We start from the raw sequence: 14,436 nt of genomic DNA on the forward strand, positions 1-14,436 counted from the left end.
TGCATGCATTATATATCTTCCCCGTTAGATGGCAGAGATAATGTTTCATTTCTTTTTGTATCTCTTCCAGTACCTAGCACCATGTCCCACACATAATAGGGGCTTAATAAATATTTGCTGAGTTTTGACTATGTGCTTACTCTACTATTTAAAAAGAAAAATCCTTGAAATGCAGTTCCTTGGAATTAGGGACTATTTCATTTTTATTCACATGTATTTATTTCAAATATGTTTATAATACATTTATTCAAATATATTTATATATGTTTATTCATATGTAGTCCCAGTACCTGGCAAATGATAGATGCTTAATATATGTTTATTTGTGGATTGATTAATTGATTGATAATCCAGGAAGGTCTATCTATACTGAAACTCAGTAGTTTCAAAAGTTTCAAAGCTACCGTTTGTCAGGTTCCGTTGGAAGGGAAGAAAATGATGCTCTGCTCCTTGCTGATTTGGATATTGCTTCTTTGACACACTCCCCACAGGCTGTCAGAGCCATGTACCATCTCAGAACAATTTGTTCACTTCGCTCAGAAATTACAAATGTGTTTTGTCCAATAAATCTAAATATATTTTGTAGTAGTCATTTTTCTTAATGGAAGTGTTTTCCAGATGTTGCCCAAGTCTAGTCATCTGGGCTCCCTTCCAATAAATGTGTAAAGTTTGTTTTAATAGGTTGTTGCTGTTGCTTTGGTCTAACCTTTGGACTAATTGGTTCATCCCAATATGTTTGCACCAATATATAAAGCATCCAGGACATCAGAGATACACACATGTCCCTTGCCCGGTAAGTAAAGAAGTCATTTCGCTTTTTTTGTTGAGTTCTGATTATTTCAGCTCAGAAAGTAGATGCTTTATTGAAGGTTTTTGGATAATTTTAATAGAAATAGTAGTTCAGAAGTTTAGAAGTTTTCTAGGGAACCACTTTGTGGTATTCATTTCCTGAAGGTTTTTTTTTTAAAATATTAAATAGAATGTTTAAAAAAAAAACAACTTGGGATGGTAAAATCCTCTGTATTTATTGTACTAAATTTTCTTGAAACCATTTACTCATTTTTTTATCCAATGACAATGTTTAATAATTCTTAAGAACATTTTAAAATTTAAGTCTGGACTCACTCTAGTAACAAAATAAAATATTTTTAATCATTAAGTCATTTGGAAATGATTGAGGACAAGTTATATTGAGATTGCAATTTAGAGTTTTTATATTTGTGATTTGAGGATAACAGTACCAAATTTGATTATTTTGATATGATAGTCTCATAATGATAATAGCTTGACAATAACATTATTTTCATCCTATTTAACCTAACAACACTAGAATAATTATAGTATAGTATTGTAAAATTAGATATGCTCATCTCTTTCAAAAAATATAATTATTTTTAAATGTCCATGATGACATATCTAAAGTCTTACAGCTTTACAGTGAAATGGCTTTTTAAAATGACTGAAGTCTTCACCTCAGAAGCAGGTTAATAGTTCTTCAAGCTAGCCATTTAATACTTTGGTATTGCTTTTCAGAGAAGATTCAATACCTGAAAACAGCCATGGAGTGGAAAGTGCTTCCTATTCACCTGTTGGTGTTTTGTCTTTTTTTGATACAAGTTTCTTCTCAAGGTACCTTAACCAACAAAATTCTGAAATGGTGTTTCCTTCTTGGCCTGAATCATTTATATGGGGGGTTTCCATTTAAAAATTATTGCATACTATTTTGTTATCAATATTGTGAAAACAAAATTTACCATTTAAAAATTGTTAATTTTTTTTAGCACCCTATAAACCTTCAGAACCGTGTAAAAAGAATATACAAGCATATGTTTTGGGGAGGGGACAGGAGGAAGGAGAAGGTACTCCCTTTTCCTCTATATTTTATGTGAAGTGAATATCTTTATCATGTTTTATTCCCCAGAAAACATTTCAAGATATTTTATCAGCGTATATACAGGGTAAGAGGCAGCATGACTTATTAGACAGATGACAGGCTTTAGAATCAAGAATAACTGAATTCAAGTCCTATTTACCATACAGTGGTTGTAAGATCACGAGTAAATAATTTTTACATGCTCCAGACAATTCCCTAGGACTGTAGGTGGGATACCAACCTGGGTAAATGGAATGGGTTGCCATGCCAGAACTTCATCACACTATAAAATCACACCCTCACTAAAAAAAAAAAAAGTATGAGTTAAAGTTATTTAAGGATTAAATTAAATTAACCCTTCTTTCCTACTGTGTGGGTTAAAAAACATAGCCCTACCAACTACTTGGAAGAAGTGGTTTGTATGTTATGGAAACAAGAAATGTCATGGAAACAATTGATTATATAAGTGAAAAATTAAGTTGATTATTTTTGGCCAACATAATGGCAAAAGAGTTTGATGAATCTTTTTGTTGAATTAACTAAATTGACTCATTGTTTTGCCATCAAGTAGACTTGGTTTCAGTTTGGGAAAGTGTTGCAAATGATCATTCTTCTTTTTTTTCTTTTTTCTTTTTCTGTGTGTGTGTGTGAGGCAATTGGGGTTAAGTGCCTTGCCTAGAGTCACGCAGCTAGTGGGTGTTATGTGTCTGAGGCTGGATTTGAACTCAGGTATTCCTGACTTCAGGGCCAGTGCTCTATCCACTGCGTCACCTAGCTGCCACGATCATTATTCTTCTAATGAGATAGCACTGATTTTTAAAAAATATATATCATAGACTAGAGATGGAAGGAATTTCAGAGGTCATCAAGCCCAACCTCTTGATTTTATAGATGAGGAAACTGAGGCTCAATGAGTGGTTTACCCAGGATAATAAGTTATAGGAATAGATTTTGGACCCAGGTTTTCAGACTCCAAATCCAATGTCCTAAGTGTCATTGGGATGAATCTGTATCTGCACGCTTTTTTGATGGAGGGTTCTAGATCTGGTTCCATACCTTTCTTCATCTATCTGTAATTTATAGTCTTAGAGAATTACCTGGAGCATTGAAAGATTAAGTGACTTGCCCTGAAACCCTCAAACCTCTGCCTCTAAGCACTGTACTTTGTCTACTCTGCCACATTTCCTCTGATCTGGATAAATATTACATAGTATTCAGTGTATAAAAAACATATCTTAATGTATACGTAGATTGGGTCTGCTTTAACAAAAAGGCTCAAGTATGTGATTTGTTTTTATCAGACTCTTAAAACTATCAGACTGTTGGGAATTGACTGTTCCCTCCAAGGCAAACAATCTCAGAAAAAAAAATTGAGATTGGGAATGATGTAGCGAGATTAAATTCTTAATGTTGGAATGTTATGGTAAATAACTATAAACAGCTGAATCCTGATTGTCAAAATGGGAATGCAGACTGCCTATTCTAGATATTGTCTCAATGATGTTCTTAGATTGATGAAAGCAGATATGAAATACTAAAAATGTGAAGTTGAGCAGCTCATGTAGGTGAACCTTTCCGTGCCATGAAAATAAAATGAGAAGCCTCTTAACTGTTGTACAGTGACAACTTAATACTAATTTTCACATACATTTCCAATGTGGCAAATGCTTCCTTCCTTCACCGCACTTTACTTTGCCATGATTAAACTAAAAAAAAACAAAAAAACAAAACTAATGTGATTAATCAATAATAACATAGAAAGGTAGGACACATTTCCTTTTTGAGGATTGTAGCTTGCCTACCAAGCTAATTTTTCACCTGTTTCAAAAATCCACCACCCACAAATTTGTATGAATCCTTTGATTTTGTCCTGTCTGCTGCACTCTCGCCTTCTTTTTAAACGCTTTTCGCTCCTCCCCTTCATATATGTACATGCATATGTACAAATGTGTAGGCATATGCTTATGAACGCACGTGTTTGCCTAAAAGGCCGAAATTCATCCTAATCTTCCATGTGATGTTTGTGGATTTTGCTATTGGTGTTCTGGGTTCACTACCTTGATTCTTTTTCAGCATGTTTCAGTCTCCCTCTATAGATCAAGGATAATTTTTTTATTCTAGCAGATAAAAGTGACTATTGCATAACCATGGCTGTGTGTCTCAAGGAGATTACTAAGAGGTTTTTCTCCTGTTTGCCGCTTGATCATCGGAAGACAATTGTGCTTCTATGTTTTGGTTTCGTTGCCTTGTGTAGTTCTATTTGTTACCTTTACTCTCATGTGGAGCTGTTCTTGTTGGAATTTGGTTATTCCTCAGCCACTTGACCTCTGGGTGTGAGCAATTGACTGCCCAGAACCTTAAAGAGTGCAGTTCCCCACCCCAAGCCCATCTTGTAGTAGCAGTTGCTGGGGTGGGTCTGCTGGTATGGCCAGCAAATATTTACATGGGAACCAAAAAAAAAGGACTTTTTCCAATCCTGATGTAGGAACTGATGTTGGTCATGATGGCTGTGGCATAGAACCCCATAAGTTTCTTTTTATACAAAACTATTGAAATGCTTAATGAACGTATTCTCTCATTCCTAAGAATGTGACTACTTTCCTCCATATATTGGGATCCTTGGAAGGAGAAAGTGGTATCATTGTCAGACAATGGAATAGTAATCATAAACTTTTCCTACAGTATATTTTCCTCTTTCAATCCAGTGGGCACATAGCAAAATTTGCCCATTGCCCTATGCCCTATGCCTCCCTCCTACCCTTTTTTTTTTTTTTTGGCCATTCGATGTTTCCCTTGGTATCAAATCAGCTGGTTTGGTCATGTTTACACTAGTATTGTGTAATTTTAGATTTACCAAGCTGTGCAGGGAGATGTGGGGAAGGGTATACTAGAGATGCCGCCTGCAACTGTGATTATAACTGTCAATACTACATGGAGTGCTGTCCTGATTACAAGAAAGTCTGCACTGTGGGTAAGTTTTTAAGCCCAACAGGACCTCTGGAAAGGAGCACTGTTTCCTGAGATCCCTCCCTGTGGCCCTAGTCATCTTGTTATTTTTAAATGGGCTTCTGTGTTTCATTTCACTGTTGTGTGTCTTTCCCTAACCTTGCATAAATGTTGCATTGTTGTATCTGAACATAGACAAAATAACTGACTCTTGTATAGAGTCCTGTGAAGTCAACACCCAACTCCCTCCTCCCCAAAGTCCTGTTCTAGATGTGGATAGCAGAGTGTGTATGGCTACAGTTCTCTTTGTTACATATAGAAAGGTTTCGATTGATAATCATTTTTAAAATTTAAATGTTTCATTACTTCATGGTAGGGCCTAATCGACATTCATGTAAAGTATACATTATTCAAATGTTTAATATTAGCCATCAGATTCCTAAAGAACATTAAACTATAAACAAGATGGTACTCAAAGTGGAATTTCAATTAAAGTTGAGATCTCAGAAGCAATTAAGTTGGAAGCCAACAGTGGGTAACATTGCTCCAACTCAAAATTAATTTTAAACCATTTTGTCTTTAATACAAGACCAATTTCATATTCAATATAGGGAAATCATTATTGTAACTTTTTAAAGTAACACTTGGTTTTGAACTTAAATGTAAAAACTAAATTACAAAGTAGTTCAACAAGAATATGATTTTAAATGGACCCTAATTAATTCAATGTTCCTTTAAACAAGGATGATTTAAAATGGTAAAAGAAAAAAAAACTATGTAAATAGTCCATGCTACGTAATTAAATCACAACTATTCAAATTTATTGACATGCCACATTCATTCCTGATGATACTTATTAAATCCTATTATGATGAATACCATTGCCACAGAAGTCCTTCCTATATAGCATGAGGTCTCTAAATCTAAACCAAAAGCCACTCGTATAAAGTAATATTTGATGTTATATAATTCCATTACAATAATTGAGGCAAATCCTTAGAGTTATTATAATGGAATTTGACTTCTAGTAGACATAAAACTTAGTGGTAGGACCACTGTAAGGAGGAGGTAGTGAAGGAGGAAAATTTCACTTGGATAGCATCCTACACAATGGTGTCAAATTCAAACAGAAATGGTCCACTAATCTGTACATAAAGATCTCTGCAGGCCACATATTGGCTTAAAATGCTTTAAGTTTTAAAATATAATATTATCTATGTTTTATTATATTTTTATTTGTTTTGTTAAGGATTTTACAATTACATTTTAATCTGATACAGGCTGCACTTGGAGTTTGGTGGGCCACACGTGGCCCTGCAGCCACATGTCTGAAACCTGTGTCCTACAATACAGGCATTCCTGATTTACAAAGCACCTGAAAACATCCTTTACATCCAAACAGCTGGTCTAAGTCACACCAGAAACAGAGTGAGACTCCCCTAGAATCTCCAGAGAGTAGAAAATGTTAATTTTTCCAATGTACTTTATGTGGTTATCACTATGACCATTAAGAGAGTAGACAGAAGAGATAGAGGAGACATGTTTCTGGTACTTCCTGAGCTTCACCTAAGCAGACCTTTCCATAGGAACAAAGGTATTAATAGTGGTTGTGTTCCAAGGGCAGTCCCCAATTATCTATTTGAGCCATATCTGTGAACTATGGGATTACTTATGCATTCAGGTTAAATTTCACAGAACGATAGGATTTTACATTTAAAGCTGAAAGTGATCTCAGAAGCCATGTGGTTCAACCTCCTCATTTTATAGATGAGGAAATTGAGTCTTAGAGACTTGCCTAAGGTTGTTGTTTGTCCTTCCTTCTGGAAGAGGACCAGTGACATCAGGAAGGTGGTGTCTTGACTTGCAAGTGAATTGGATTTAAATGAGGCAGAGCTGTAAAAAGTCATCAGACTCACTCTCTCCTTCAAGGTCATCTGAGTCCAGTAGCAAGACATAGGTCAGGATGACTGGAGATGATCCCAGATGCAGTGGGAAAACTTGGCCTTTTTAAGCTAAAGTCTTTCCTGGGTCTCAGTTTATCTGAGGCAACACCCATTCAATGATTTAAAGCTAGGTAAGAAATAAGACAAAAGATGGCCTACTTTGTCTACTGAAAAAAATAACAATTAAACTGGGAGTGGAAAACTGTTAGGGTTTCTTTTCAAGACAGAAACAATTGCCTATGGTCACACAAGTGGTAAATGGAAAAAACAGGATGAGCCATTACTCTTTCCATCATACAAAATGGTTCCTTTCAACATAAATTATATAGGCTTTTGTGGGCAAGCCTGGGAACTTAGCCATCATTCATACAACATTGCTTCTATGGGAAAATGCTTCCAAAGTTACAAATAAGAAATATGTAAATTTACTCTAGAATACAACCTGTCTACAAGTTGTGGAATGCCTCCATGTGTGGCACAATATGAACAGAATTTCATATTTATCTATCTACACACACACACACACACACACACACACACACACACACACACACACAAACATGTATAATTTCTTTTTACATTTTGCTCTGGGTAGAGCTTTCCTGTAAAGGCCGTTGCTTTGAGTCATTTGCAAGAGGAAGAGAATGTGACTGCGATGCTGCCTGTAAGAAGTATGGCAAATGCTGTCCAGATTATGAGGACTTCTGTGAAGAAGGTAAGTGTTGGCCGCAGTTTCAGTCAAAGGCTTCCTCCAACATTTGTTCATCTTTGCATCTCATTGTATACTGAATTTTTAGCCTGGCTATGGTTATTAATCAGTTACCTCAGTTAAGGCAGCCTAAAATTGATCACTTCAAGGCCATACTCCAACCAACTATATTATCCAGTGGGAATTTTCTTTCACAAAGAGAAATTTGAAGAGAAAAATAGTTTGCTATTATTATATAACTTCATCAGTATACTATATAAATAGTATACTAGTGATGGTATATATGAAATAGTTACTAATGAAATAACAGGTCCAGTCCCCACCCCTAACCTTACTAAAACCCACTAAGGGTTTTGCTTAGGATGGAAGAATAATAATGATAACAAAAACCTTAAATCCCTGATTATGTCTCTTGCCAAGCTATTACTTGCAAAATCCTTTTCGTGAAAACAAGATAGTTTTGGGAAGTGAATAAAAAACACTTGTACAATCTTATCGTTTTCTTTTTCCCTAAACATTCTTGAAACATCTGATAAGGGTGATCCGGATTCTTTGGAGGAGAGGAGAAAGATAGGGAAACTGCTAAGGCAGCAGAGTCCACGGGGAGATATTAACTGCTCAGTGCTTTAATTGGAGCATATCCCAAAAATGAAGGAGACAACACCCTCCTAATTAAACACTTTAGCTCAGAGCCCATGCGGCTATCAGAAGAACAGAGGGTGAGGAAGACAAACCTCACTCAGACCACTGGCATTTGTTTTGGCTGTTCGTCATACAAGATGAGGAGAGGGAAGGGAGATGGTGGCGGTGGTAACGAGGGGATGTAAAGAAATAAACATTACAGAGAAAAATATCTCATAAATATAAATTTTTTTTTTGTCTAAACCTGTGATTTTTTTGGGGGGTGTATCAGGGAACTCTCATTGTGGGAAAATGTCTACTGAAGATGAGCAACTCATATTTAAAATCATCTGAGAAGGTTGCCTGAAGGCCTTGTGAGATTTAGTGATTTTCCCATGATTACACAGCTAATATATGTGAGAAGCAAAACTTGAACCCAGACCTTCCTGTCTCCAAAGCCAGCCCTCTATCTGCTGTACCATGTTGTCAAATGCTTAGTCTAATCACCTTTATTCAAGGCAGAATACAATGCAGAAGGATAAATGGTTAATATTCTCAGTTGCCTAGCTTGTCGGTCTCATAGAGATATGCAGTGTCCTAACTAAAGAGAAGGATATGTGTGTGTATATGGGAAGGAGAGGGGATGTCAGTGTAGGGTTTACATAAACTTGGGAAAGTACTTTTTTCTGATAATAGAGACTGATTGCTGTGTTGTGACAGGGTTGCTAAAAACACGGCCAGGAGGGATCTCTTCAAGAAGCAAAGAAAAGGATTAAAGAATATTCATGAAATCCTTTGGCATCAAATATCATTAAAACCAACATTTCTGTAGGGCCCAAAGATTTGCCAGACTCAGTCAATAGCACACTCATTTCAAGTAATGTTAGTTACAATGGAAATACAATACATCTGCAGATTTTGGACAGCCATTTGTTTATCTTAGAAAGATTTGACCTTGGGGCAGCTAGGTGGCGCAGTGGATAGAGCACCAGCCCTGAAGTCAGGAGGACCTGAGTTCAAATTCGGCCTCCAACCAAACACTTGACACTTACTAGCTGTGTGACCCTGGGCAAGTCACTTACCCCCAATTGCCTAAAAAAAAAAAAAAAAAAAAAAAAAAGGAAAGATTTGACCCATAGCTAACATTCCATTTTTTTTCTTCGTCACTAAGAGGGGAGCCTTTTAGCATAGTGTTCAGATCCACTTATCATAAAGAAAGGTGGTTGTAGTTACAATTCTTTAAAAAGAAAGAAATTGTAAGCAGATACTGATTTCTCTTAAATACTTCCCTGCCCACATGGCTCTTTGGCAGTGTTTCTAACAATTGTTATTGCTGGCATTTCTGAACTGATCTCTTGCAGAGACTATTGTAACTTAGCTTTGAATGGCTGTTCGTTGATGGAAGCAGTGGTTTTTGATAATGCAGGCTATTCTTGGTATAGAATCCCAATTTTTCTTCTTTTTCACCGCTAGTCACTTTTCCTCATTATCCCAGTTTCATATTTTCTTCAGGGTCTTATTTCTTGGGTTAAAAAAAATAGCAGAAAAAATATTATCATGTGTGTTTTCTAGACAGCTTGGAAATCCTACCACCCCTTTATTGTGAGTGATGGGCGAAAGGGTGATGTTCATGGGATCATAGGATTTAGTACTGGAAGCAACTTTATAGATCATTTACTATGTGAGAGGCATGATAAACTCAGAAATGGAAAGATCTTAGACATGATCCAGTCCAATCTCTTCATTGAGCAGGTGGGAGGACCAAGGCTCAGCAATTTGTTCCAGCTTCTACAACTAGGTAATGACAGAGTGAAAATGAGTATACTCACTTCTTCACTCAGTCCAGTGTTTTCCTCACCAATTTAGTTATCATAGCATCATAGATCCAAATTTGGAAGAGTCCTTAGATTCCCTCTAGACCAGTCCTCTAATTCTACATATGAGTAAACTGAGGCTCAGTGAAGTGACTCATGCAGAATCACGCAGGTGGCAAGTACATGGAAGAGCTGGCATTCTAACTCAGATCCCGAGACTTCCAAGTTCATGGCTTTTTCCATTTTCACACCACAGCAGTGATTTAGAGCAATCACCTTCAGAAGTGGCCCAATTACTAATGTTGGCAGACTAGATGTTCAGGAATCCACACGGACTTGATTTTAGAAACATTTGCTCAGGGAATTAGATATAGTTTTAGTTAAAAGTGAAAGATGTATTCAAAATGCAAAGGAACCCAAGTATAGCTAAATTTACTAGTTTTTTTTTTTTTTGGCAAGGCAATCGGGATTAAATGACTTGCCCAGGGTCACACAGCTAGTAAGCGTTAAATGTTTGAGACTGGATTTAAACTCAGGTCCTCTTGACTCCAGGGCCAGTGCTCTATCCACTGTGCCACTCAACCTGCCTCTAGATTTACTCTTAGCAGTTACATAGTTTTGATAGTTTTATGGATTGTGGGATTGGAACTAACTGATTGCTCTTGTTTGACCTCAGTACATAATCCAACAACACCACCACCATCTCCAAAGACTCCGCGGCCATCTCCAGAAGCACAAACCATCAAATCAACAACTAAACGTTCCCCGAAAACTCCCAAGAAGAGGACCCCTGACAAAGTGGTAGAATCAGAGGAAATAACAGAAGGTAGGAAGAAGATGACTGTGACCAAAGGAAGTTTTCCTAAGTGAATATATTACATATGCAGATGGCAGACTGGTGCTAGCATTTTATCATGGGGCTGTGAAAAGTTTGAAACATTCAGATACATAAAAGACTAGTTAAATTGTCTGAAAAAATAACTACTTATATAGCATTTAAGGTTTGCAAGGCATTTTACAAATATCTCATTTAATCCTTACGAAAATCTTATGAGGTAGGTATTATTCCCATTTTACAGAAGAGGAAACTGGGGCAGACAGCAGTCTTGACTTGCTCAGGGTCAACACAGCTCTTCAGTGTCTGAAGCAGGACTCAGCTCTAGCACTCTAGCCACTGAGCCGGCTAGCTGCCTCCACTTAAAATAGACAATTTAAAACAAAGTTGGCATTCTTTAAAGTGCAGGTAAGGCAGAAGCATAACTGTTGATCTCTCTTTGATTTCCCAAACCCAAGAATGAAAATAGGTATAAATCACTATAATCTTAAAAGCTCCACTCAGGCCTGCCCTGAGTCTGGCTTCTAAGAAAGTTGTACTTTTAAAGAGTACTGGCAAAGCTGGGATGTGGGAGAGAAATTGGTCCAACCAATATCATTTGGGTGCTCTTCTTTCATGACTCTGAAATACATCCTGTCACGTGCAAGGGAATGATGATGCCCTCTACTCAATTTTATTCAGGAAATAGACATTTTCTGATCAATACAAAGTCCGACTCCATTCTTGTTTTATTTGAACTAGATGGACTACTGTGGAAAAGTTACAGTTCACACAATCCACTTCTTTATTTGATTACAGAACATTCTGTTTCTGAAAATCAGGAATCCTCCTCTTCCTCTTCTTCTTCCTCTTCAACTGTTCGGAAAACCAAGTCTTCCAAAAATTCAGCTGCTAATACAGTACCCAAGAAGAAACCCAAAGGTTTGAGCATTGATACAGATCAAATGCTATATCAATGCTAAATTAAGATTTTATAACGTGAAAATATTGGGCGGAGGCAGTAATATTTGGTGATTTATTTTTTTAAAATTGGGAAAGGGGCAATAACCATGTAAATACTGTTTCAGAAAATACAGAATGAAGATTTCTAGAAGTTTTCTTATACTTTAAAATATAGTATGTTTGAATAAAATTAGAGAATATTAGGCCAAGATGAGGATCCTATAAGGAAACAAATAACTAACCTCTTGTAGGAAACTGACAAAAACAATGAATTTTCTAATCCAATTCAACCAATTCTTAATGTTTACTATGTAGAAGGCATTGGAGATACAAGAACAAAATAAATAAAACAAATGCCCTGTCCTCAGGGCACTTATATTATTACACACATATATAAATACATATGTACACATTTTTTAGCTATTAAAATTTAAAACATCACTAAATCTTTCAGAATACTGTGTATATGTATACATACACATATACACATATGTATATACATATATGGATTGCCTATATATGTGAATATACACACATGTGTGCACACATATACACAGTTATATCCTAATTATTATGAATAATGAATCGCATGAAGTGGTTATCTGTATTCAAATTTGCACTATTTGCAGTTATAATTCTGTAAAATGTGGTAATGGCTCCAACCCAATGGAAATATGGAAATCTACAATGTGAATTCAAATAATGCAATGACTTGAAGAGATTCATTATTTGCACTAATTGGGACTTGGGTGTGTGTGTGTGTGTGTGTGTACGTGCTTGTATAATTGGAGAGAGGAGAGAGCATAAACAACTAGGGAGAGCAGGTTCAGGAAAGGATCCTTTAGGAGGTGGCACATGTTCAGAGCCTTCCAGAAAGCTGGGGAGGGATTCTAAGGGACAGAAGCGTGGAGGGAATAAACTCCAGCCTATACAAAGACATGGAGGCTGGAGAAAAGAATGCTGTATTCCATTAACAGCAGATAGGCTAATTTGGATGGAACATAAAGTTCATGAAGGGGAATAATATGAAATAAACTCAAAAAGGCATCCTGGAGCCAGTTTTTTAAGACCTTTAAATGCCAAGTTGAAGATTTTGTATTTTGTCCTCAAGGTGAGAGGGAAGGTTTTTGTGATGGGGAGTGACATGGTCAGATTTTGCTCTCAGAAGAATTTTTTTTTGACAGTGGTGTAGTGGAGTAGAGGAGAGAGTGGTAATCAGGAGTCCAGCTAGGAGGCTGTTTGCAAGAGTCTAGGAAAGAAGTGATAAGTACCTGAACCAGGGTTATGAGTGAAGGAAAAGGATATGGATGCAAGACATGTTGTAGAAATAGAATTGACAATACTCAGCAACTAACTGGGCACCAGGGGTAGGAGGGATGAGGAGAGGGAGAGTTATTCTTACTGACTCTCAAACTCTCTCCTTTCTTCCAACCCCCAAACCTCACCTACCATTCCTCACTCTATTTAATCCCCTCACTCTTTTCTCTGATGCTAATATACACCTCTCTTCCTAGTCAGTGACTTTGCTCAAGGGATTTATTCTCTCCTATCTGATGCTCTTGGACTCCATGGTCTCACTGAGTTCCGTATTGACGATAGGGGTCTCACATCTATTCCATATTTACCTTGGGGGTATTTCCTATATCACCTGAAGTTATAAACATCTTGCAAAAAAACTAATGGGGGATACACATTTTTTGTTTGTTTGTTTGTTTTACTGCAGAAGCCCACATTGGCCTCATTATGTGTGAGAAGAGTAGGTAAAGAAAGGATAACAGCTCATAGGCATATATGTATAAGAAGAAAGAGCTGAGACAATAATGTTTCTTGAGAAAATGGATAAAGGAATTGGGATTATAGGATGAAGAAGACTGAGAGAGCAGATGAGAGGAGAAATGAAGAGAAGAAACATTTGGGAATGGAGAGTATGATGGGCATGCCCATTTTCCCTGAAATTCCATAAGTTGCCTCTCATTGTATAACAAGAATATGTTATGTTTTCATAACACTTCTTACCCTTTACATTCTTCTCTCTATTGATACAGATGATAGCATTGTGAGGCAGGGAGTACAGGTAATTAGTTACATCATCATTTTACTTGTACAGAAACTAAGGCCCAAAGAAGTTACGTGACTTGACCAGAGTAACACAACTAGTGAGAGGAAGGACCTGTATGTGAAAGCAATGCAAAGACCATTCAACAAATAACTTGAGATGTACATTTTTCCATAGCTAAAGATTCAAAGAAGAAGAGAACCCCCAAAGACAAGCCTACTCCAGCACCTCCAGCTGTAGATGATGCAGGAAGTGGATTAGACAATGGGCCTTTCAAGCCCACTGCTGCTCCTGAAGCTACTGTTCCTACCTTCCAGCCCAATAAAGTCACCACAAGACTCAAAATGACAACAGCAGCACCGCCAGTAACTTCTAAGGAGAGTAATAAGGTCACACCTAAGAAAACTAAAACAACTGAAAAGGAGACATCAACAGCTGCTAAAGAGACATCAGTTGTAACAAAAGAGGAGACTAGTGCAGATAAACAGATCTCAACTACAGCTAAAGAGACAACTACTTCAGCAAAAGAAACACTGACTACAGAGACAATGACAGCTGCTAAAGACCCTAAGCCCACACCTAAGGACCCTGAGCCTACACCCAAAGACCCCAAGCCTACACCCGAGGACCCTAAGCCCACACCAAAAGACCCCAAGCCTACACCCGAGGACCCTAAGCCCACACCCAAAGACCCCAA

General features: G+C 37.1%; 1 protein-coding gene across 3 annotated transcripts in view; it reads left to right on the top strand.

Moving 5' to 3' along the window:
• Window positions 1-740: 740 nt before the first annotated feature.
• PRG4 (proteoglycan 4) overlaps window positions 741-14,436 on the top strand; it is a 22,829-nt gene continuing 9,133 nt past the window's right edge. Inside the window, exons 1-7 of one of the 3 annotated variants that reach the window (XM_027868318.1) lie at window positions 741-793; window positions 1,534-1,629; window positions 4,722-4,844; window positions 7,358-7,477; window positions 10,583-10,732; window positions 11,540-11,662; window positions 13,917-14,407. In XM_027868318.1, the coding sequence (XP_027724119.1) occupies window positions 1,560-1,629; window positions 4,722-4,844; window positions 7,358-7,477; window positions 10,583-10,732; window positions 11,540-11,662; window positions 13,917-14,407 (1,077 nt within the window). In that variant the 5' untranslated portion in view covers window positions 741-793; window positions 1,534-1,559. The remainder of the gene's footprint in view (window positions 794-1,533; window positions 1,630-4,721; window positions 4,845-7,357; window positions 7,478-10,582; window positions 10,733-11,539; window positions 11,663-13,916; window positions 14,408-14,436) is intronic. The other 2 variants (XM_027868317.1, XM_027868316.1) reach the window with 2 other exon arrangements.

Source organism: Vombatus ursinus, unplaced genomic scaffold (assembly GCF_900497805.2).
Source record: "Vombatus ursinus unplaced genomic scaffold, bare-nosed wombat genome assembly UNPS02014789.1, whole genome shotgun sequence".
In the NCBI taxonomy this organism is placed as follows: domain Eukaryota; kingdom Metazoa; phylum Chordata; class Mammalia; order Diprotodontia; family Vombatidae; genus Vombatus; species Vombatus ursinus.